This window comes from Vigna angularis, chromosome 7 (genome assembly GCF_016808095.1).
Source record: "Vigna angularis cultivar LongXiaoDou No.4 chromosome 7, ASM1680809v1, whole genome shotgun sequence".
NCBI lineage: Eukaryota > Viridiplantae > Streptophyta > Magnoliopsida > Fabales > Fabaceae > Vigna > Vigna angularis.
In genome coordinates this window covers 22,301,420-22,326,771 of record NC_068976.1, presented here as the reverse complement: position 1 = coordinate 22,326,771, position 25,352 = coordinate 22,301,420, and the positions used below count along the sequence as shown (strand labels likewise).

Here is a 25,352-nt window from a genome sequence, read left to right as displayed (position 1 = left end):
AAAGAAGTACTAAGCAATTGTTGGCAAAATTATTTCTTTTCCCATTATTATGTATTTATTTTGAATATATAAGTTATGAAAGTTCTAAGGATTCTTTCTTGTAGAGAAACTAAAAATTATTACTTTGAAAATGCATGCAATCTTGAAATTCACCAACTTGCATGTTCGTGCTTTTTGTTAGAACAACGTGCTTCGAATATGCAATTAATTCATATGGCTTTATGACAGTTTGAAAACTGATACAGTTGAAGGAAACATCGCACATGATCATCACATGTTGTTACCAAAAGACACAACACAATAACGAATTGGGACATATTTGACTGACAAAGAAAACCACGAGAAAACACACAGACACACACATTATTATATATGCACATGTCTGTGTGTGAAGAAACAGAGAACTAGATGGATGAAACACTACATGGATAACTTATAATGGTTATCAAACAACATATCAAGATTTACAAATGAAAGTCACATAATATTAAAAATAAAGGCAAAAATTTAGCCAATTTTTTGCTGTTGTTAAGAAGTGGATAAGTTTGTACTTATTTCTAAATTACTCATGTTTCTGATCTGCGTTGTACTTCCATCATGTTTTAACAAAATAAAATAACCTGTTACCAAATATGCCTTCGGCAAATAAAATAGACCAGAAGAAAAGCATTTGAAGTTTTCAGCTATAAAAACAACACTGCTTTGCCCGGTCAGATGGTTGGGAAGATGGTAATCAAAGAGACCCGACAATAAATCTTATCATGTTCTTTTCAGTAGTTTCTTTTTTTATTTAGAAACTACAAATTAAACTAGAGATTTATTAAACTATTAATTAATTATTGACTTAGAGTAGTTCATGCTTATAAATAAACTTCAATTGATAATAACATGTGCAGAAGACGTTTAAGTTCTGTAGAGATTAAGATTATACGAGTATTGCTCTAAAACTTAACATGGTTGACATTCTTTTTTCAACTCGGATGTCAGCTTGGCAACTTAAGGAAGCTGTCGTGTTGATATCACGAACATAGGAGTCAAAACGTTACCTATAATTATTAAAAAAGAAAAACAGGTGTGATGTAGAGCCTGTTGTGGGGTGCATGGCCCTTACCACACTTCAATCTTTAAAGAGTCAAAGCGAGCAAACGAGTTATGTTTGTACAGCGATTAGCAAAATTTTCCTCCCATTGACCAGGCTGTTTCCTCTGTCAGCCTTTGCTTCCACTTCTTTATCTAAGCCCATACAGTGCACCATCTTCTTCTTACTTCTTCTTGCCCCCCACACAGCTTGGAGATCTTTTCATTCGCACCCTGTTCGCCATTGGTGTCGTTGTTCTCTCCTCTGATACAAAAGATTAAAACTTTGATCATGGGGAACAGCTGCAGAAAACCAGTGGCTCATGTGTCTTCCACAAGTTTCTTTGGTCAGTTTTAATTTGGTTGTTTTAATCGTGTGTGTGTGTTTGCCCTCATTTTTCTTTAGTGCAAAATATAAATAAGTCTTGAGTTGTTTTTCTTCTGCTTTGATGCTTTGAATTTTGATATTTGTTTGTCATGGTGGATGGTTCCATTTTTGTGTCTTTGGTTTACACGGAGAGAAGAAGAAGGCGATGGTTTCCAAAGGGTAAGAGTTAAAACAATAGTTCACAGGCTGTAACCTGGAAGATTACTGGACTAGCTATTTTTCTATGAACCTTCTTGTTCTGTTTTCTTGTTTTTTAGTGTTCTCAAGGCCTTGGTTTCGTAGAACTGGATGGATTTTTTTGTATTTTTGTTAACTTAAATGTAAGCCTCAAGATTGTGTGGGTATTGGTATGAAAATGATGGAAATTGTGAGGTTTCTTCGCTTTGATTCAGGTTCTAAATAATGTTGAATGATTTTCGCCTTTTATTTCTTCTTAGAAGCAGTGACTGGTATGAATTAACATTCTTAGTTGCCTTTCAACTCTTTGATTTCATCTCTCTCAAAGAAGTGACAATATTTGTGTATATACATGTGTGCCAAATTAATTTATAGACAGTGTTTCAGATTAATTTACGCATAATAGTACAATCTTCTGTACAAAAATAGAGAAGTTACTGTAGTGGCTGATTGTAACTTGCATTTCATTTACTCTCAGGAGGCTCAAAGTCTCGAAGTAAGACAAAAGAGAACTCAAAATCTACTGAAGGAAAAGCTCCTTTAAAAACTTTAGGATCAAATGTTGACAAACGCATCTCCAGTAACCTAAAGTCCTTCACCTTCAATGAACTAAAAGAGGCCACTAAGAACTTCAGGCAAGAAAACTTGATTGGAGAAGGAGGGTTTGGGTTTGTATACAAGGGATGGATAGATGAGAAAACTTATGCTCCCACAAGACCAGGGACTGGAATTGTTGTGGCCATCAAAAACCTTAAACCAGAAAGTTTTCAAGGCCACAGAGAATGGCTGGTATGTCCAAGTCCTACACAAACTCTTAAACTGTTGTATAACTTCTTGGTGTTGGTAAGCCTTGACTCATTTTCTGCCCATTATGTTTGCAGGCAGAAGTCAATTATCTAAGCCAGCTTCACCATGAAAATCTGGTGAAACTTATTGGTTACTGCTCAGATGGAAAAAACAGGCTTCTAGTTTATGAGTTTATGCATAAAGGAAGTTTGGAAAATCATTTATTTAGAAGTAAGTAGTGCATTTACTCTTCAACATATTTAGTCTGAAATGATACATTGGGTACCATTGTACAAAGGGGTTGAAATAGGCAAGACTAAGCTTTGGTTGTAGACCTGAACCTAATCTGTTCTAGTTTGAGTTTAGGTCTACCACCAAAGCTTAGTCTTGCTTATTGTATAAAGGAAGTTTGGAAAATCATTCATGCAGAGGTTGTGCATTCACTCAACATATCTAGTCTCCATTAATCCATTTGAATACTAATGTACAAAGGGGTTAGAATGAGATTAAGCCAAACTTTGGTAAACTTAAACCTGGTCTAATTCATAATTGCAAAATCTGAGTCTGATCTGATTGTCTATTATATGTCAATGTTAAAGTCATAACTTTGCTTGTTTGAACGCTCGGCTTAACCTCAAAACCTACTTGCATGACCTGTTTTATATAAGATCTATAAGCCTATAAGTCTAGACTGGCCTTCAAAAAATCATTATTGGTAATTATGTTTTTATATTAGTATATTGTGGCATATATTTTTATATATTATTTGTATAATGTAATGTTATATATATAACCAGACCAACCTATCAAGTCTAATAGACATTTTGCAGAGTCTCAAGAAACTTAGTCTTTATACATAAACAAGCTTTTTAAAAAGTCTAAACCTTGATTTTTAATAAGCAGTTGAGGTCTAATTCAGACCCTAACAGAACTTCTGACTTGTTTAGTATTTACACCCTTATGTTCAACATAGTTGTTTTTGAACTGAACCATAGTTTCCTCCTGATTCATAATACCTTAATTTTGGTTTTATATTTCTGCAGAAGGTGTTCAACCCATTCCCTGGACTATCCGGATCAACATTGCAGTTGCTGTTGCAAGAGGATTAACATTTTTACATACCCTGGATAGAAATGTTATATATCGTGATTTAAAGGCAGCCAACATCCTACTTGATTCGGTATTTAACACTGAAAGTTTGGCTTGTGAATTTGTGAAGAAAACAACACCTGTTGTTTGCATGTATGTCTTCATTCTGAAAGAGTAGAACTATGATATATGCAGGATTTCAACCCAAAGCTTTCGGATTTTGGCTTGGCAAGAGATGGTCCTACAGGAGACAACACTCATGTTTCAACCAGAGTTATTGGTACTCATGGTTATGCTGCACCGGAGTATGTAGCTACAGGTAAAGTAACCTTTCCATTTTTCTATACCCTTTTATGAAAAGTGTTAGGTTCTTAGCTTTTGGATGTTCGGATTGACAGTACCAAAAAAAAAAGCAAGGAACAATTGAGACACAAAAAAGATGCAATAGTACACTGTTATTACTGTTAATGAACACTTGAGACTTACTTTTATTATAAAAATTGATTCCAATCTCAATGCATACTATACCAGTTTACTACACTACCGTGTGTTAGTACTTGGTAAAAGAGACCTAGCACCTAGCGTAGGCAATTTGTCAGTCACTTCTTCATGCAGGATCACAGCTTAAAATGAAGAAGCAAAATTGGCTAAATTATATGCCATTACACATAATATAAAACTAAAGGGCAAAACAGTTCATAATATTTCTTCAAAACTCTAGAGAGCCTTCTGACAAATACTAATTAGTGCTCCATGTGTTGGGTGTAGAATAAACTTAAATGTATTATCCGTTGGAGTCTTATGAATAGTTAATGTATTAACCGTTATAGTTAATGTATTAGTCATTTTTGTTTGTTTTGAGTACAACAGTAAGAAATATGTGACTCTATAAATTGCATTGTTGATTGCATGAATAACACAATAAGAACATAGGTGAATCAGTTTATTTACAAGAGAGATTTGTCTACACCATGTACTGTGATGTTATGTCCATGATTTATGAAGTTGATGAACCTATCTTTTGCTAAATATAATAACTTTGCCATTTGAATAAACAAACAGGTCATTTGACCCCAAGGAGTGATGTATACAGCTTTGGAGTTGTGTTGTTAGAGTTACTAACAGGAAGGAGTGTAGTTGAAGATGATAAACCTGGATTTTCAGAAGAAACACTGGTGGATTGGGCAAGACCATTCCTGAGTGATAGCAGAAGAATTTGGAGAATCATGGACACAAGGTTAGGTGGTCAATACTCCAAGAGAGGAGCACAGGCAGCAGCAATACTTGCACTACGGTGTCTAAATACAGATCCAAAAAACAGACCAACTATGGTGAATGTGCTAGCAGAATTGGAAGCACTAAATTCCTCAAATTCATTCCCAAGAACCCCAAAATCTGGAACTGAGAATCATACAACAAAGCATTCTAGTCATTCCCAAAAATCAGCTACAAATAATAACAGACTATGAGCTGTTTTTCTCTCTGTGTGCTAATAATGCTTCCCAACCAGTGTTTTGTTCTTTCAATTTTTGGTGCAAATAGTAGTAAGTTTGAATAAAATTTGTTAGAAACACTTTTAGGAGAGAAAAAGTATAAAGGAAGAATAGAATTTTATTTTTTTTTGTAAATATTAAGATTAGGTAAAATCTATTTTTTAAATAAATTAATATAAAACAAATTTTACTATAACAATGATTTCTTAATTCACGTGTTCTTTTAGGTTTATTAGTCTCCTAATTTTTGTAAAAATTGAATTAACCAGACAAACTCTATATTCACATAATTTACGTGCAATATAAATTTGGTAGCATCTACGCTGACTCTTCGTAATTAATGTCCTTAGAGTAGTGGTTAAGGAGTAATAAAAAACTTCAAAAAGAGGGTATTAATTAAATAATATATTAGAGAGGTATTGCAAATCATATTACACTGTAATATATAGCGCTGTTGATGTAATCAATTATATATAATGAGTTTTTGCACTTATATATGTTATATAAAAAAATTATTTTAAGATAATCAATTTTTTTGGATTGTTTAGAAAAATACTTTTCATAGCAACGAAAAGAAGTCTAAATTTATTTGCATTTGTTTTAATTATTTCGGCATTCAAAATAACCAACTAATGTAAGGTTAATATGAAAAAGAAAATTTAGTATATGGATGCTTTGTAAGTATCAACAATAACTTTAGGTTGGAACAATTGTAGAAAGTATAACATGTGACACTACGAATTCCAATTACCCACGATTAAAAATAAGAACATTTGAACCTAGTGCATTCTTCAGTGGGTGGGTGCCTGGGTGCAGTTTAAAAATTAATAAAAAAGAATCGATTTTATTTTTTTATAAGTGGGTTGTTAATTTTTCTAATGTTTTAAATGTGCTTCGACATTATAATAGGAAATAAGATATAAAGCAGAATGTACTAAGTAATTTTGATACTGTATTAGAATTATATCAGTGGAGTAAACCTCTGTTACAAAGCTGTCATTCAAGAAAATAAAATCAAATAATGGCACTAATTAGAAAGTAGAAAGTAGCTCCTTGCATGATGAACAATAGAAAAACAAATGACAGAATTCCACAGGTTCCATTCTTCCCCACTTCTTCTCCTTTGAAATTTGTTTACTTCTTCCACAATCTATCGTAATTCATTAATTTCAGTTCCCTACCCCACCATAACCATCCATATTGAGCCTATTTATTTATTTATTACTACATATCGTGCCTGTCATACTAAAGTATAAAACTAACAAAAAGTTGTACAAGTATTCTGAAAAGAATCAGTAAGCAGCTGCTTATAACACATTTTGAAGTATGCTGCTATCATCCATACATAATGCACAGGATTCAATGAGTATAGAGAAAAAAAAACTAAAAAATCGGAGGTTCACTCTTCTTTTGTGGAGCCCTTATGATTAGGAGCACCAAACATTACTGAAGGTGCATGCACGCATCACAAAGGTTTCCAGGTACTTAATGAGAATAGTATATCTCAATAATATACAAAACATAGACGTCAGATCTCATATCTTCTTCTAAATAGCTTGATCCATTAATAGTCAGATCTGTCTCAAATTTATCAGGGTATTGCCAAATCATAGTGCTAATATTGATCATCGTAAGAAAGTATATTTACTGCTGCCAACCATACTGTTGTTGATTGCGGTTTCCACCCATCATGTTCGAGCCACGACCAGCTGCTGAACCCCCATATGGACCACCTTGTTGGGGATAATTTGGAGCTCCAACTCCATACCCACTGCCACCACCACCGCCACCGCCACCGCGAGGACCGCCACCAGGCATGTTATTGGACCCATAAGGTGCCCCCCGCCCTTGAGGAGGATAAGGTCCAGTGCCATAACCACCACCTTGACCTCCTCGATTTGGGTGATTGTATCCTCCGCCTTGGTTCCCGTTGGGAGGATATCTTCCTGGTCCACCAGATGGACCTCTAGGTTTCCCATAATGATGAGTGGGTCCTGCAGCAACTGGGGGTTGAGAGCCATGAATCTGTTGGTTTGGTCCTGACCGCATTTGACCATGTTGTCCGGGCTGCTGAATGGGGGGAAGACGACTGTGCTGCTGTGGGTGCTGCATTTTCTGACGCTTAGCCATTTCTTCATTTTGCCGTTGCTGTTGGCGCTTTTTCTTTGTCTGAAACTCATGTGATGACTCGTACTTGGGCAAACTAAGCCGTACATAAGAGTAGGAAGTTGAAAAGTATCGACCAGAAAACGATTAGTCGAGTAGAAACAATAAAGTAAAAAGGAAAGGAAAAGGAGTGAATGAGAAGATATTTATTCCTATTAAGAAGACATAGTTTCACGCAAAAAGTGGCATTCTGAAAATAAGTAACTAAAATACATGGAAGTTCTTACCTCTTGGGGTCACATGGTAATGGATCTGTCCAGAAATACTCAGCATCAAGTGCATCTTTCGCAGTAATTCTCTGAAGAAATCAAATCGACAAACACAAAAAATAATTAATCGTCATAAAATCACGTAAACAAGTGGAAAATAATTACTTCGCTTACATTTTTTGCTTACAAAAATTTTTCAGGTTACGCCAACACAACTTCATATTTATCAATTACAGCACATAGATAATTACTTTACAGAATTCGTCTGAACCAGCAAGCACTGCCATTGATGTTTTTCCGTTTTTCACAAAGGAAAAACCAGACGCATAGCACTTTTCTCTTAAGTTTACTGAGATTTTTGTCAACATCCATGATATAATAAAACAAGCCAGCTATTGTAGATACAGTTAACCATGTCAAAATAACATAGATGGAGCGATAAAAAATAAAACTACGAAAAACAGGCATTTGAACCCTGTAAAATAAAAATTCAAGATTATTTAATAATTAATAAATCAGACTTATAAGTGAAGAAATGATACCTGTGCTGGATCAAGTGTCAACATCTTCTCCAACAACTCCAGAGCATGATGATCAAAACTGTAAGTCATAGGGAAACAAGCTATTTAAAAATATAAAAAAAATCCCAGGAAATGAAATACAGGTTAGCTTTTCTGGTGGATAGAAAAGCATGTATATTTTGATACTTACTGCCGGAAAACTTCCCTCAAACGTCTTTTCATTGGCCTTGTTGGCATAAATTTATTATAATAAGGTATCTTAGAAACCCCAGGCCAGTTGATTTCAGTTGGTGCTCCACACAGCTCATATATTTTATTTAATTGTTCTGGCTACAATGGTTACAAACAAAGCCGGCATTACATTTAAGCTGGAAAAAAATTTATCACGAGGATATACAGTAATGTCATGTATTTAAAAAAAAAAGATCAGGAGTGTAATGCAACGTAATGACTATATTTCCAAAGTATTGGGCAGGTTAGATCCAGCAATGTACACAGACATCATCATTAGCATTTCATCTTTTCTTGATGATAAAAATATAAATCACCTTTAAATAAAAATTTAGACTCAAGTCCTAACACTTGTCCATTTCAGTTTCTGCAGGGAAACACTCTACATTTGAGTCCCTACATGAAAAATATTTACAAATGAAACCCTGATATTTAATTGGTAGTAAATTTGTAATCTATATTAGATACTTTATTTAGTTTTAATTCTTATACAAAAAATATACTTTGTTTTCATCCCTATATGAGAAAAAAAAATTATAAATATTGATATCTACACCTGACACACGAAATTTTTCTGTTGTTGTCCCTCAATAAAAAAATATATATCTAACACTTGTACTAACTTTAGCAAACTGCAGAGACCAATTACTGTATGGAATGTAGAACAATATGTCGAGTTTTTACATGCAGGGACTACAACGAAAACTGGTGTCACAAGTGAAGACTAACTTTTTAATTACAGGGACTACAAAAAAAACTGGAGTCACAGGTGAGGACTAAATTTTTTATTTTTAATTTAACCTAAAATTAACTTTCAGCGAAATGCTTATATTTAAAATCAAACGAAATAAATAAAAATTTATTTTAATGAAACAGTAAGGTAGTTTATGCTTGTGGCAAGTATCAAGACACTGAATATGATGAGCTACAATGTAAAGAATCTCTTCTCGATACCATTTATGCATAAGCTCGCTGATAATAATACAAGATAAAACCATAACTAGTCCGTTGCACTCAATATCACATCAATCAGTCATCAATTTAGCTTCTAATTTCTCTCAACTTATCATATATAGAATATTACTAACCTCATCTTTTCCAGGAAAGATAGGCTTCCCTTGAAGAAGCTCAGCAAAAATGCACCCAACTGACCACATATCTACAGCAGGCCCATACTTTGTTGTCCCAAGCAGCAACTCAGGAGGTCTACATATATAAAAAAACACTCAAAATATCCATCGTCCAATCATAACTCATGACAAAAGATGACATTAATTACCTATAGCATAACGTTTTTATCAGCATTTTGGTAATTACCTGTACCATAATGTAATGACACGATTTGTAAGATTAGCATTTTGGTCATTAGAAAACGATCGTGCTAGTCCAAAATCTGCAAGCTTAAGGTTTCCCTCGTTGTCTATAAGAAGATTTGAGCCTGCAACAGAAAAAAAAATACATAAAATAAGAATAATAAAATTTTACATCCTAAACTAAAACAATCTTTTCAATATACAGACCTTTGATATCACGATGGAGTACTTGATTTACATGACAATAGTGAAGCCCCGTCAACAGTTGTCTCATGTAACACTTACGAAAGGAAGTGAAACACCATTCAGATAACAATAAAACAAGCAACTATTAATATATGAAATAAAACTTGGTATTAACAGTAATACCTTAATTTGGGGAACTGTAAATCTCATCCCAGGTCGGTCAGCAAGGCCTGTTAAATCATGGTCCATGTATTCAAAGACCATATAGATGCCACCTCTATATTTGTTACCATCTGCAATCCCAAAAACAAGAATAAAAAGCGGACAAACTAGGGTTAGTATGCTAACCCCAAAGCAAATTGATGGAAATATTCACACACTAGAACTACAAAGCATAGTAATGATACTGCCCAGCAGTCGGGCTCATACAAGAATGAATGACTTGCCTTGCCTCCCCTGTTCATCTTTCTCAGGACCTGAAAGAAAAAAAATAACATTCTAGATGTATAAATAAAACAAACTTTTAAATTCTAAGTCGTCTAAATTTGATAATGAAGCTAATTTAGATCTTGAAAAAGGGTACCTGGAGAAGTCACAATTTCTTTCAGCTTGATCACATTTTCATGATGTAGTTTCTTAAGAATTTTGATTTCTCGTATAGCAGTTATAGGAAACTGCAATGGCAAAATTAACAACACAGTTCAGAGCAAAATTTGTACCAACAGAACGTGCTGTAACTTCTGATTTAGGTCCACTGAATGGAATGTGATAAATTATGAATTTTTTTAATCAAAGATATACCCCCTCTCTCTCATTGTCCATACGTATTTTCTTCAGAGCAACAATTTCACCAGTTTTGATCTCTTTAGCCATGTAAACCTGACTGCAAGCATAAATGTATGAAGGTATATCAATTCACTTCAGAATGCATCAGAAAGGAAGCGGATGACATTGATGTGAACAATGCTACAACTAGATGACATTTTATGCGTGATGAAGTTGGAAGCTATCTCCATAGAAGAAATTAATGCGGTGAAAAAATCTACTGCACAGAGAAAGAGAGCAAGGGAACATAAGAAAACAAATTGCACAAGAGTAATAGCCAACTAAACCATAGAAAATAGATCGAGGTTATAGGGTCCTAGCAACCACATTGCAACTGAAATGCGGTCCCATCAGCCACATTTTTTCACAATTTCACACAACATCAAGGATTGCCAACAAAACTGAAACGGTGATCACAATTTTAAAACATGGAACCAATAAATAAATTTTAAAAAAAGAGGATATATAACAATTAAACCCCAAAGCACCCACCAATAAATAACTATAACGATTTCTTCACTCTAAAATGTTCTGATTGATAAGAGATAGGTGCTCAAGATCAAGACCCCTAAATGTTCAGGTTTAAGTTGCTTTGAATTTCAGGCCAGCTTAACAAAATATATGGGATTGTTCCAATAGAGTGTTGCATAGTAAACACGCTTTGTTATAATTGAGAACATACATTTTCAACTTCCATATTAAAAAAGACAACCCAAAAATAATGTAAAGCTTAAGCAGTACAGAAATTGAAAACCAACCCATATGTGCCTTCGCCAATTTGCTCCAGTTTCTCGAAGCAATCGACACTTCTGGATCCACAAGTGGGCGATTCATTAACGTTCAATTGCCCTGGAGCTGCAATAGCCATTGCTCCCTAATCTTCCAAGTTCCAAATTCGGATTCAACAGCGAATCGAATGAATCAGGGTTCCGCTTAGGGTTTCTCGCGCGCGAAATTTCCCGAAAATTACCCACAAATCAAATAATAAAGCCTGTAAAGATAAAATTCTGATATAGGAGTTGTAAAGATATAAGTAATTTTCAGAAGAATATATCTTTAATTTTGATTTTATTGTTCAAGTCTATTTTCCATTTAATAAAAGAATCAAATAATATATATTAGTATGACTTAACTGTAAGTATTATTAGTTTGATTATAATATATATAAGTTTTTAGACTAGAAAAATTACAATTGTAATATTTGATACATATCTTTTTATGTATTTTACTCTATTTATATCAATAGCAATCTCACGTTATGTGAGATTTGATTTAAAAAAAAATCAATACTGTTTAATGATCTATTATACATATTTATCAAAATAGTATAACATTTTATTATAAAAGTATTTTGTATTTGTAAATTAATCTTTGTTATTTTAATTATAAAAATAAAAATAATAATAATAATAATTATTATTATTATAAGTATATGGTATTACCACATCACCGAGTTAACTCGATTGGTGCAAATTATAACGAGACACTACATTTTTTAAAATAGGTACTAAAGAAAAAAAACTAATTGTGGAAAAAAAACAATTAAATGATAATATAAAAATCTTTTTATTTTTAAAAATAATCTATAAACTCTTTAATGTGATAATTTAAAAGTCATTTAAGAAAACCTACTTTTTTCAATTTTCCAAAATAAGAGGTTATTTTTAAGTCCTAAAATTGTTTTTTTTATATAAAAAAAATATTTTACTGAATTATTTACAATTATTTTATTAAAGCAAGGAAAATATTTTGAAAAGATAGAATAACAAACAACGTATATTATCATGTTTAGAAGATAGTGTGATTATATTTTAGAAGTGTAGTGTTGTCTTTTTATGCTTCATATCTTTTATTTTATTTTATTTTTAATAAATTTTTATATAATGGCAATTAATTGATGACCTTTAGAAGATTAAAAGTCTTGATAGTAAAACTGAACTTCAAAATATTATACCTTCTTATTTCATGTTTTAAAAAAAAGGACAATATATAATTATTTTACTACTGTATTTTTACCATTTATTTAAATAAGAGTTTAATTCACTCTTACGATTGATCATAGACACTAAAAATGATCAAATATTAAAATCAAGTGCTTATGCTTTTATTGATAGTTTATTAATAAAGAATACGAAAGTACAAATACTGTACAGACCATTGTTATATTTCATATATAAAATTAATATTGAACTCTCGAGATCCTCTGGGTGCTACATTTTAAATTTCATATCTAATTTGATCCACCAAATAAAAATTTGGATTTTTTTTTTAGTTTGGAGCTATTTTTATTGACGTTAAATTATACTTTATCTTTAATTTCAGTTATTATATTAACTAAATTCATCAATATAAAGTTAACATCAAGACTGAATATATGTTTTAGTATTTAAAAGGTTAATTTCATGTTGTATGGTAAAAACGTGAAATATTTGAGATTAGATTAAAAAATAATTGATAATCAAACATTTAAATAATTCATGAATAAATTTTCCAAGAACCACTTGTATTATTAATCTTAAGATCAAATGAAGAATTAAAATATGGGTAATCCTGTTAAGAATTATAGAATAATTTCAAAGGATTAGTCAATGATATGTCATTTAGTAAATCATATGATACAAGTTGGCATTGATAGTAAGAATAGGAAAAATTATAATTTAAAAATAACCGTGCATTTAAATTAGTCGGACTTTATAATTTTAATATATAAAAATTTAAATTGTAAATAGATTCTTTATAAACGAGTTTTATTATTTAAAAATAATATTTTTTTTAAAAATCTTTCTTTTAGACTTTCTTAGTTTTCTATAGGTTTTTTTACCTTATGTTTATTTATTTAAACATTGGAGACGCTCAAGTGATCATTATAACAAATTTTTCAATTTTGTTCGATCAGTTTTTTAATAAAGAAAGTTGGTTTTTTCCTCTTTTCTTGGTTTATATATTCTTATTGTGCATGCAATTATTTTGGTTCGCATGAAGTGTTTGAGTTTTTTATACGAGTTTTTGTTGACCAATGATTCTAATGATATGTCGTGATTGTTTTTATGTTGTTCCAAGTACAGATAGAACATCATGAAGGGATTTAGGATTCTTTTGTTAATTGTATGTTTGTACGTTGATTGAGTCGTGGGATTGAGGATAAGGTGTTGAATTGTATGATGAAATTATGAATGTTGCTTGATTCATATTACAAATTATGTTGTTTGAATTAGTGAAGGTAGTATAATTTCAAATTTAATATGTTTTTGACATTTGTAATAGTTGTTGAACTGTTTGACAAGACTCGAATGGCATAAATCTACAAAATTATGTTTTACAGAATTATGTAGACATGTTGGGTGAGAATATACTCGCTAGGCAAAGTCAAATACTTGTTAGACGAAAATATACTCGTTGGGCAAAGCCAAAGTCAGTGAACTATTAACTTAGTGGTCACTAAGCAAGAATATACTCGTTAGGTGAAGTCAAAGTTAGAGAGCTACTGACTTAATTGTCACTAAGCGAGAATATACTCACTAGGTGAAGTCAAAGTCAGAGAGCTACTGACTTGGTGGTCGTTGAGCAAGAATATATTCCTTAGGTGAAGACAAAGTCAGAAAGCTCACTCACTTGGTAGTGACTGAGCGAGACAAGACTCGTTGGTGACTTTTGAGAGAATTTAAATCTGTGTTACAATAACAAATTCATTGGGCGAGCTATATGGTCGTTGAGCGAGTGGGCTTTTAGGTTCTACTCGTTGATAATGCTAATTCTTACCATTATCTAAGCATCATTTTAGTAGCAAAATCAACTCTTCTTTAGCTTATTACTTGCTTAAATCCTCTCTTTTATTTAGTTTTAGTATTTATCTATATTTTGGGCTACATTACGTAAATAATACTATAATCCCTTGTTTTTTGATCTATTTCGATGTTAGGAAGATCCTGCATTACATTGAAGAGCCTCGGTGATCCAGGAAGTCATTGCTGAAAAAGTCATTTTCGCTTAAGCGAGAATAATTTAGCTTAAGCGAGAATGACTATCTTCTCCAACAAGTTCATTTTCGCTTAAGCGAGAATAATTTAGCTTAAGCGAGAATTCGGGCAGTATATATACTCACGAGGCAGAAAGAAAACGGGTCTTTGGTTCTTTGGAGGCGCGATTTCACGTCTAGAGCTCATGGAGGGCGTGAGGAGCTTGTGGGAACATCTCCTCCTCTTCCTTTGGGTCTCCTTCTTCTTCCATCTTCCATGTTTGTAAGCTTTAGGGTTCTCCATGGAAATGGAGAACCAGATTCATCTTGTTAGGGTTAGATGTAGCCTATGAACTCTTGTGTAATGAATGATTGTTTCGTATTTATAAATGCCTTTTCTATCTATTACTAGTATTCTTGTTTCTTATCTTAAAGCTTGCATGTAATGGGGACGTTCATGACTTGATTTTGGGGTTTCATTGAGCCAGGGATGGGATATGAAATCTTGAACTGAAACAAGAGTCCTTGTGGGTCATTGAGCCAGGGATGGGATATGATTCACATGTTGTCTTAGATCCTAGTTCTTAATGCGGGTTTGCTTGTTAGATTGTCCAAGGGATTGGAGTTTGATAAGGAAAACCTAGGCTCTTTCACCTAAGGGATTAGGGCTAGAGTGTTTTAGTGGATTGACTTTAGTAAATTGATAGAGAGGAGATGAAATTGGTTATAAACAAGAGTGCATTGGTGAAAACTAACCTTAACAATGTCATTTCCTACCATTTCTAGTCTTTTCCATTTTCAAGTGCCTTCAATACCAAAGTCCAACCTTGTAATTACTTGTGAATTTATCTTTTTGCACATATTCTTAAATGATGAGTTGTTCTTGAGTGTATATGAGTTGTTAATCGCACAATTTTTTAGTATTACGAGTCTCTTGGGAAAACGATACCTGGTCTTACCACGGTTTATTACTTGAACGATTTGGTGCACTTGCCAAAGAGTTTAACAAGTTTTTGGCGCCGCTGCCGGGGACTCGTGTCAATACTAGACTTTTGTGAGGTTTCCAACTTATGTAGACTTGATTTTGTATATAGAACTAACTCTTTTGTTGTAAATAGATTTTCACTTTTATTTAGGCTAATTTGTGGCTTTAGCCTAGTTGTGTTTAAGTGTATGCAGGGAGATGTTCACATAAGGAGGACTGCAGCCTCCAAAGCATCATGTAGACCCTAAGGGTGAAGGAACTATAGGACACAAGGAGACAACTAGCTTGAGCATAACAAACTGCCCCAAATTCTCCCTTTCTTGTGTATGCTCCAAGTACTAAGTGAAAGTAGAAGAAGAAAGGGAGAAACAAAAGAGAAAGACTAGTCACCACCACCATTTGATGAGTATTTAAAGATGTCAAGGTAGTGGAAGGGTTACAATGAAGATTCTTATGCTATGAGAGTTGATTTGGTGACTAGAACGTGATTCAAGAAGAGTTGGTGAAAGGAGCACACCAACAACAACATTTGCACTTCATTGAGTAAATCGTCAAGCTAATGACGTTAAACAAGCGTTTTTGGGAGGCAACCCAATTTTCTTACCCTTTTTACTTATGTTTGTGTCATTTTTGTGTCATTTGCATTATTGGTTTATGTTATGTATGTTGTGTTTGGTTGCATTTTCGTGATTTTTGAGTTGTAATGTTGTTTTTGTGGTTTGTATAAGTGTATTATGTTAGTTTTAGCTTGTTTTGTGTGTTAGTGCATTAAATGAAGGTGTAGAAAAAAAAATCATAGGGTGAGTGGCCAATCTCGCAAGAATCTGCATTATTTTCGCCTAGGCTAAACTTTCTCGCTTGGGCGAGATATGCAGAGAACTGAAAAATAAGTTTTGCTGATAGTTTCGCTTAGGCTAAAGAAGATTCGCTTAGGCGAGAACTGAATTTGAAATTAAGGTGCTCACTGGAATAGTTTCGCTTAAGCTAAAACTAAATCGTCTGGGCGAGATTTAGGCTAAAAATTGGGGTACCCACTGGAACAAGTTCGAAAAATTTCTACTGCAAATCTAGCTTAAGCGAAACAATTTTAGCTTAAGCGAAACATGTTTAGCTTAAGCGAAAATTGTTTAGCTTAAGCGAAAAATTGATATGATGCCCAACACCTTAAAAACTGGTTATGTACCTAGTTTTTATTGTTGATTCTGAGCTTTCCTTTTCTTTGCACTCTTTCACACGTTCCTTTTAGTGTGTTTTTGGACATTTCTATTCAGTTGTTGACTATGGAATACTAATTTCACTTTGAGCTCACTTTGTGCAAGATAACATCTTTCTTAGAACTTTAAAGGTGTCAAAACCACTAGTGGTCATCCTTTGGGGCATGCATGAGCTGAGCAATGTATGGCTTGAAGATTTTGTTGCTCGTGTAGCATGGCCTGGGGGCCAGGCCCCTACTGATGGGGAGGTGGAGCAGTTGCGGAGTATAAGCTACTGTTGGAGGAAGATGTTGCAGATGAAAGTGAAGATAGTGTCCTACACTGCTGGAGATGCAAAGAGTCCATTTTAATCGGTTTTTTCAGTTTTAATTTCTTGTTTTATTTGATTTCAGCTTTTGTGTTTTTGATTTCTTTTTTACTTGCCTTGTGGATAGTTCTTGTGCAATTGGTTTGGTGATTTGAGTGAATCATTTTCTATGCTTGAATTGAATACAAATTTGTTGTGTTTGCTCTTTATCCCTGAGAATTACTTTGAAAATCTGATTGAGATTATGTGGTTGAGCTTGTTGAACAGAGATTGTGGTTGCTTGTATCTGTTTAGATAGATGCTTGGTTTTAATTGTGATCAATATTCTTGGCATGATGTTTATCAAATTCTGGAACCCTGTGTAAACCTGTGAGATGTTGTGCCTCAGAGTTTATTGTTGAATGATATTACTTTGGAATCACAGTTGATTTTGCCTAAGTTTCTCTATTTGAACTATTTACTTGCATGTTACAAATGATTAAGGCCATCTTGTTCTTCCACCTCTTCTACATTTTGAGCCTAAAAGCCAATGTATAACCTTTGAACCTTAAAGAAAACTTTCTCATTCCTAAAACCTTAAGCTTATTGAAATATCCTTAACCTCCTTACCTTGAGAAAAGATGAACATATATGTTAGAATGAGGAGAATGGTTTAAGTTTGGGGGAGTTCTTGTCAAAAGGGGAGCATTGAGAAAAATAATAAGTTGAGTTAAAAAGAAAGAAAAAGAAGAAAGAGGAAGAAAAACAAAAACATGAATTCAATGAAAAAGAGTTGGGAAATAAGTTGAGAGTGGTTTATTCAATTTTGGAGCAAAAGAGAGACTATGATACATCATGAATCAAATTGTTTGATCTCTTGGCTCAAGGTACTTTGTTGTCCGAAAAAAAAACCAATTTTTCTTCTTAGCCCAGCCACAATACAAGCTTCAAAAAGTCCTTGTGATGTAACTTGTTTGTTAATGTGTTTGAAATTGTTGAAACGAAAGACAAAGTTGATTTGTGTAACATTGTGATAGTTGAGAGTTAGACACACATCCTTATACACCATTGTGCTTGAGTGAAACACTTTCCTTGGTGAGGATTCGTTCCATGCACTCATTGAAAACATCTTGCCATGTTTGTTGATCTATCATTTGCATCTATCTTGTGACTTTTAATTTGTGAGCACCATGATTGAAGTTTAGCTTGCTAAGACTATATTGTCTCTTGAATGTGATTTATAAGTTGAGCAAGCATGATTGATTTTGTTTAATTGATTGAAAGTGTGCTTAAAGTTGCTAGACCATTGTGATTGAATTATTTGCTAGGTGAAGTACTTTTGCTTGAGGACAAGCAAAGTTGTAAGTTTGGGGGTATTTTGATAATGCTAAATTATACCATATTTTAAGCATCATTTTAATGGCAAAATCAACTCCTTTCTTACTTATAACTTGCTTAATCCTCTTGTTTTGTCTTATTTTCTAAATAATTGTGTTTTTGGCTACTTTGATGTACTTTCATCAATAATCCCTTATTTTGTAGCTAAAAATGAGCTTGGAAGACTCTCCAACAATGTCTAAGGCTGAACCAACCACTAGAAGCGAGCAGATCTGCAGAAAAAGTGAAAATGATGCAGTGCTGAAAAGTCAGGCCCGGGCCCTCCCTAGCTGAGGGGCGCCCAAGCGCGACTGCACCAGGGCCAGTTTTTGCACAGAAAAGTGACCAGGTGCCAGTTTTGTGTGCTGGTCGCGCCCGGGCATGAAAAAGGGGCGCCCGGGCGCGACTTTTTGCGAGAAGCTTGCGCCCGGGCGTGAGAAATGGGGCGCCCAGGCGCGACTTTTTCCGAGAGGCTCGCGCCGGGGCGCGACTGAGAGGGCGCCCGGGCGCGACTTTTGCTGATGTGTCAGATCCAGCTTATTTAACCCAGAAACGCGAAGGGGTTTGGGTCTTTGGTTCTTTGGAGGTGTGATTTCACGGCTGGAGCTCATGGAGGGCGTGAGGAGCTTGTGGGAACATCTCCTCCTCTTCCTTTGGGTCTCCTTCTTCTTCCATCTTCCATGTTTGTAAGCTTAAAGTTCTCCATGGAAATGGAGAACCAAACCCATCTTGTTGGGATTAGTTGTAGCCTTTGAATTCTTGTGTAATTGTTGAATGATTTGAATTTATATATGCCTTTTCTATCAATTGCTAGTATTCTTGTTTCCAATCTTAAAGCTTGCATGTAATGGGAACGTTCATGACTTGATTTTGGGGTTTTATGGATTATGGGAACGTAAGATGAAACCTTGAACTGAAATAGGAGTCCTTGTGGTTCATTGATTCTAGGAATGGAAGATGATTCACATGTTGTCTTAGATCCCAGCTCTTTAATGCGGGTTTTGCTTGTTAGATTGCCAAGGAATTGGGATTTGATTAGGAAAACCTAGGCTCTTTCACCTAAGGAATTAGGGCTAGAGTGTTTTAGTGGATTGACTTTAGTAAATTGATAGAGAGGAGACGAAATTGGTCACACAAGAGTGCATTGGTGAAAACTAGCCTTAGCAATGTCATTTCATATCATTTCTAGTCTTTTCCATTTCCAAGTGTCTTCAATACCAAAGTCCAACCTTGTAATTATGTATGAATTTACATTTCTGCACTTGTTCTGTATATTGATGTTATGTTCTTGAGTTTATATGAGTTGTTAATCGCACAATTTTCTAGTATTACGAGTCTCTTGGGAAAACGATACCCATTCTTACCGGTTTATTACTTGAACGATTCGGTGCACTTGCCGAAATCGAGCCCAACAAGTATTTTTTGAGCTAACAAGTTTTTGGCGCCGTTGCCGGGGATTTGGGGATTGAACCCGAGTCCTAGCAACGGCTAACAAGTTAAATTGGGCATCATCAATAACTCATCAGAGTCTGATGTCAATATATCCAAATCATATCATTGAGTCTATCATGAGGCTATATATGAGATATAATTGTTGTTACGAATGAGTTATGTGTGATAACATCTCTATGTCTATTTTATGAATACTTCTTTTGCATATTAGCTTATCCTTCTTTTAGATTGTTTTGTATATGTGTTTCTTTCTTTTGCAATGATCACTATAAATAATATGAAAAGATAATGTAGTAGCAGGTAATCTAGATAGAATGAAGGTAATGTAGCATTTTAGTTCCAAATGATCTAGTTGTGTTTAGTCTTTTTGAAGAACTTGATTGTTCTTTGTTTTTTTAAGTATTTCTTAGTTGTATAGAAGTTTTGTATACATTTTTAACATTATAGTCATACTTCAAATAATCATAGTAACATCAAATATTTTGAATAGTTTATTTTTAAATATTAAATATGCATTATTTCTTTTAGTAGTTATATGTTATTCAATTAGATGTCACACTTATACCTTAAAGAAATATTAATAACATGATTTGTATGAAGATATCTATACCCTATTCTCAATTTCCTAAATTATTTTCTTTCCATTTTTTAATATGTAATGGCAATAGATAGATCGCAATTACATTTTTATTTTATAATCTTATCCAATTTGCTACCAAAGTTACTGTATTAAATTATTCTCATGTTTTCTAGATATAAATTTTGAATATTATATCATTGTTAAGATATCATCATATTTGTGACGTGTAAGTTTTGTCTTTTTTTAACATCTAAACAAGTGAAACTTCTTATTTTATTTTACTTATTTTATAAGTAATATCTTGTTTTTTTAATACATTAGTTATTAAATTAAATGATACATTATACATGTATATAATTATTATAGTCTTCTCATTAGTTGCCTTGTTATCTCATAATGTTAACAAGTCCTTAAAGTTTGTTTTTTCTTTAATCGATTAATAGATATTTATGTGACTCTCTCTAAGATTTTTAATAATTTTATTGGACTCTTATGTTAGTAATGAGCAGACTTTACAACCAACCACTTAGATAAATCACATTACATTTCTTTCTATAAAATTGATATTTGTCCTAAAAGTGAATCTTATTATCTAAAACAAATCCATAATATTATTTCTTCATTTTACTTATCATTAAATTTAAATAATTTTTTTTATATAAATATGTATTGTTTTTTTTTATTGTAGAATTTGTAAGAGTGCATCAAGAGTACAAAATAATCTATCAACCCTTACATATACCCACATCACTCAATAAAGTAATGGATGTTTAAGTTTATTAAAGATGAATGTGATAAAATTATTAAGAGTTTGATTGTCTCATCCACATTTTACTTTAGTAAAAATTCATCCTCATATTCAACGGATACAAATTTTTATCTCATATTCGTCTTATTAGAAAAATAAGTATATTAATATCTTTTTACATTTTATTTGCCCTTTTACTATTCCAAACATTAATTCAATATTTTTGTATAAATAGAATAAAAGTTACAATAAAAAAAGTATGACATTATGAAGTAACAATTAAATAAATGTGAAATAATTGTAAAATAGATTAAATATGTTTATTATAAATAAGTTACAAAACTAAAAGATTAATATATATCTATTGTAAAATTACTTAATAAATTTAAAATATTTTATTATTTAAAAAAATATAAAAATGAAGACAAAACAAATATATACATATTCATCATGTTTCAATATCTAATTTAAAAAAATTATATATTATTTATATTCACATCCTTATTTAACTAATATAAAAAATTCTCATTAGAACAATTCGAATACTCAATGACATATTCATTTAGCAAGTAGATTACTATTTGTAAAAATTTAATTGTTAATCAATAATTGGTAAAAAAAATGACTTGGTCGGATTCTAGTGGTGACAGTAATTATGTAAGAGAATATTTTGTCCACATTCAAACAAATTACAAAAGAGAATAACTTCATTTGTCCAACATTAATCATATTAAGAATTTTTAGAATATAAGATACACACTATTGTCATTTATAATCTATATTAAAGTTTTGGTTACTTATTGTTCGTCTTTTCCTCCATTGATTTGACCAGCTTCTCCATCATCACCACAAATTTCATCATCATCACCCACCAACCCACTACAAACATTTCTTTTATCAATTATTAGATCATATATATGATACACAAAACAATGTCACATATTTGTAAATAACATACAACCATACTAAATAACATAAAAAAAACGTTAATTTTTTGGTATTATAAAAAGAATTAAAACAAATTACAATTGCACATAAAAATTTTCAAAGTACAAACCTAACAAAATAACTATCTATAAAGAAAAAACATAGAAGGAAGTAAGAAAAAAAGAGGGAACTTAATAATAATAAATAATGACAAAAAATGGATACGAAAGAATAAACTTATATTGATTTTGATATTTTAAAATATATTATTTTTTATAAATTATGAAAATCAATGTGTTTTAGATGTATATTAAAAGAATACTACAAAATGATTAGTAATGAATTTAGACTTTACTACATGCCACCTATATAAATGTTGATTAAACTATCAATATTTTTTTCTTCATATTTATAGTGTGAAAGTTTACTAATTTGATTTTTCTGAAAATTTGTTAATTATATGTATATATAGCAGTTTTATAAATTAATTTGAATAAATCAATTCTGAGAGTTAATCTACAACAAGAATACCAATTATATTTACCTTAATTAATATATTATACATTTTTATTCAATAATTATGACAAATTAATATAATAATGGATTATAAATTTTATAAATAATACATGCATGTAATTACAAAAGTTGCTTCAAGTAGTATACTCATTATTTTTTAAATTAAAAAAAAAAAGTGAAATCCCAAGGTAAAAGAATAAACGTGATGATCATAATGTTTGGTTCAACTATGCAAAAGTTATGTAATATACCTACCTATAACCTATACAAATATATATATATATATATATATATATAATAATATAATTAGATTTATTTTTTCGAAATAAAGATAGTTGAAAAACTTAACAAAAATAACTACATTAACATATATAACGTTATTTATACATTTGAGATTGAGTTAGGCTTAAAGTCCACTTCTAACATGTATCAAAACCATAAAGCCTATCCTAACGAGTTATAAGTGGACATTTTATTCTTCTATTCTACCTGCTATCAAATCGTTATCGGACCACTCAATTTCTACTATCACAAATGAGATGTTTATACCTCGACATGAAGAGGTGTGTTGGAAGTCTCACATCGACTAAAGATAAAATCAAATTATAATATATAAGTGAAGTGCAAACTTCACCATATAAGTCAGTTTTGTGGGGTTGAGTTAGGCTTAAAATTCATTTTTAACCATACATATAATCAAAATAACTTTTAATTATAGATTTCACGTATTAGTAAAAAAAACTTATCATATTACTAAAAATTCAAGGATATATTTAAGTTTCAGGGTGGTTAAAACAATGTGAATATTTTTTTAAGGACATATTTTAGCATATTTGAAATTTTGCAGGCAAAACACATTTTATCCTATTGTTTATAGCAACATTATAACAAATAAATAAAATTATGTATGATAATCAATCTTTGAATATAATAAATTATTAAGTATAAATAAAAAATAAAATAAAAACTCTGATAATGTTTAAATTGTAAAATGCGTAATTAAAAACGTTTTTCTCTGATATGAAAATAATCCAACATTTTAATTTTCCAATATAAAACTCAAATATGACCAAGTAGTACTTTTAAACCACCTTTTAGACAAGCACTTCAAGATTTCCCATTTTAAAAAAATAATATTTTGATTATTGTTTTACTTCCCATTTCTGTAAGATGGTTTGTTTTAAAGTCTAAACCACCAATACAATTCATGATATGAATAGTCCAACTATTGTGTTTAGGGAAGATAGTTGACTTTGACTGAAATTGAATTCCCATTTGTTTTAAGGTGATTTATATATATGTGTGTGTGTGTGTGACACTAATTTAATTTGCAAAGAAAGATAATGGAAGAAAAACCATGACTGTTGTCTGTATTCATGAGTTTAAAGTAAAACATAATTGAAAAAGTTGAAAGACTAAAATAATGCACTATGAATTGAGTGCAATCCTATAAAGTCACATGGGCCAGTGGAAGAAAGAAGATAACGTAGATAAATCTTCAATATTTTATTTCATAAAGTTATTTCACTTTCTTGCCTACAAAAACTATGCTATTTCCCCAGCTGTGGTGATAATGTTGCCACAAAATATATTTTAATTTAATCATTAATATTGTATAATCTATCATTTTCCGGGTCAACCACTTTTCTCTACTCGATTCCTCTAGAATAATATGGCTTAATGTTAAACCATATCAATATATAAAGTTATGTTAAAATATGTTGAAACTAGTGGAGGAGAGAAGTAACGTGCATAAACTCATACATTTTACACAAATTTAAATATATAAACTTAGTGGTCTCAAGACAATGATCCAATGGAGCAAATCAAATCCTTATTACAAATTTGAATAATTTTGTAATAAATATTAATATTTGTATTTTTATATTATACGTGTTTCGGATAAAAAGTTGATATCAACTCTAATGTCTAGGTAACCATTTTAAAGATTCAAATATTATCTTTTATACTAAGTTTTTTTGGTAGTCCTTCGTCCATTTTTGCTTTGAGAGTACTTGCAAAAGATGTCATGATATCAAAGTTAGTTTATTGTTTAATAATTTAGATATTAACGGTGAAGTAAATACAATCATCTATTTTCTTAGTTCAAACTTATATTTATAGATATGAGAGTGTATCTATAATTAGTAACTACCTAATTACAACTCAACCCAAACTCAATTTGTGATAGTCATTTATTACTTTAAGTTGTTCAGTATTAAAGGAGTTGACCGTTCAATCTGTCTCCATAATTGTTCAATCACGATTATAGTTTATGAAAGTGTTCGACTAACGATGGATTGTCTGATCTGTAGTTGATCGGACGATCATTAAATATAATATGTTTATTGGAAATAAAACTAAGTTATATTAAAAAGAAATAAGATTAAACACCTTATAAAATTAAAGACTTATAAAATAATTAATTTAAAATTTTGGACGAAAAATAGTATTAGTTCTTTATACTATATGTCGCAACCGGAATCGCGACGGGACGACGATCCGAAAAAAGAGAAACGACGCAGGTTTGAAAAAGAGATTTTGGAGTCGCCACCATAGTTTATTCTGGAAAACTACGGAAAAACAATAAAATGATAAGGCAATGGTCTACGAACATGAGAATTGAAGTTCGGGAGTGATAATGCTAATTTTTACCATTATTTAAGCATCAATTTAGTAGCAAAATCAACTCCTTTCTAACTTGTAACTTGTTTAATCCTCTTCTTTTGTCATGTTTTCTAAATAAATGTGTTTTAGGCTACATTGATGTATTATCATCACTAATCCCCTTATTTTGTAGGTAACATTAAGCTTAGAAGAACCTCCACCAATGTATAGAGCTTAACCAGTC

The 25,352-nt window shown here is 31.8% G+C and overlaps 2 protein-coding genes across 2 annotated transcripts; one reads left to right on the top strand and one right to left on the bottom strand.

Moving 5' to 3' along the window:
* The first annotated feature begins 1,038 nt into the window (after positions 1 to 1,038).
* Positions 1,039 to 5,129, top strand: LOC108337217 (probable serine/threonine-protein kinase PBL2). Its single transcript, XM_017573690.2, has 6 exons — positions 1,039 to 1,424; positions 2,121 to 2,431; positions 2,524 to 2,659; positions 3,472 to 3,608; positions 3,713 to 3,836; positions 4,580 to 5,129. Exons 1-6 carry the CDS (start codon positions 1,370 to 1,372, stop codon positions 4,984 to 4,986), a joined length of 1,170 nt encoding a protein of 389 aa, XP_017429179.1. The 5' UTR covers positions 1,039 to 1,369; the 3' UTR covers positions 4,987 to 5,129.
* Positions 5,130 to 6,290: 1,161 nt separating this feature from the next.
* Positions 6,291 to 11,467, bottom strand: LOC108336538 (cyclin-dependent kinase C-2). The gene is made up of 12 exons (XM_017573015.2): positions 11,220 to 11,467; positions 10,438 to 10,519; positions 10,220 to 10,310; positions 10,083 to 10,112; positions 9,820 to 9,929; positions 9,658 to 9,730; positions 9,455 to 9,575; positions 9,226 to 9,343; positions 8,097 to 8,236; positions 7,928 to 7,985; positions 7,404 to 7,474; positions 6,291 to 7,213 (listed from the first exon to the last, which is right to left on the bottom strand). Exons 1-12 carry the CDS (start codon positions 11,327 to 11,329, stop codon positions 6,655 to 6,657), a joined length of 1,563 nt encoding a protein of 520 aa, XP_017428504.2. The 5' UTR covers positions 11,330 to 11,467; the 3' UTR covers positions 6,291 to 6,654.
* Positions 11,468 to 25,352: the final 13,885 nt, after the last annotated feature.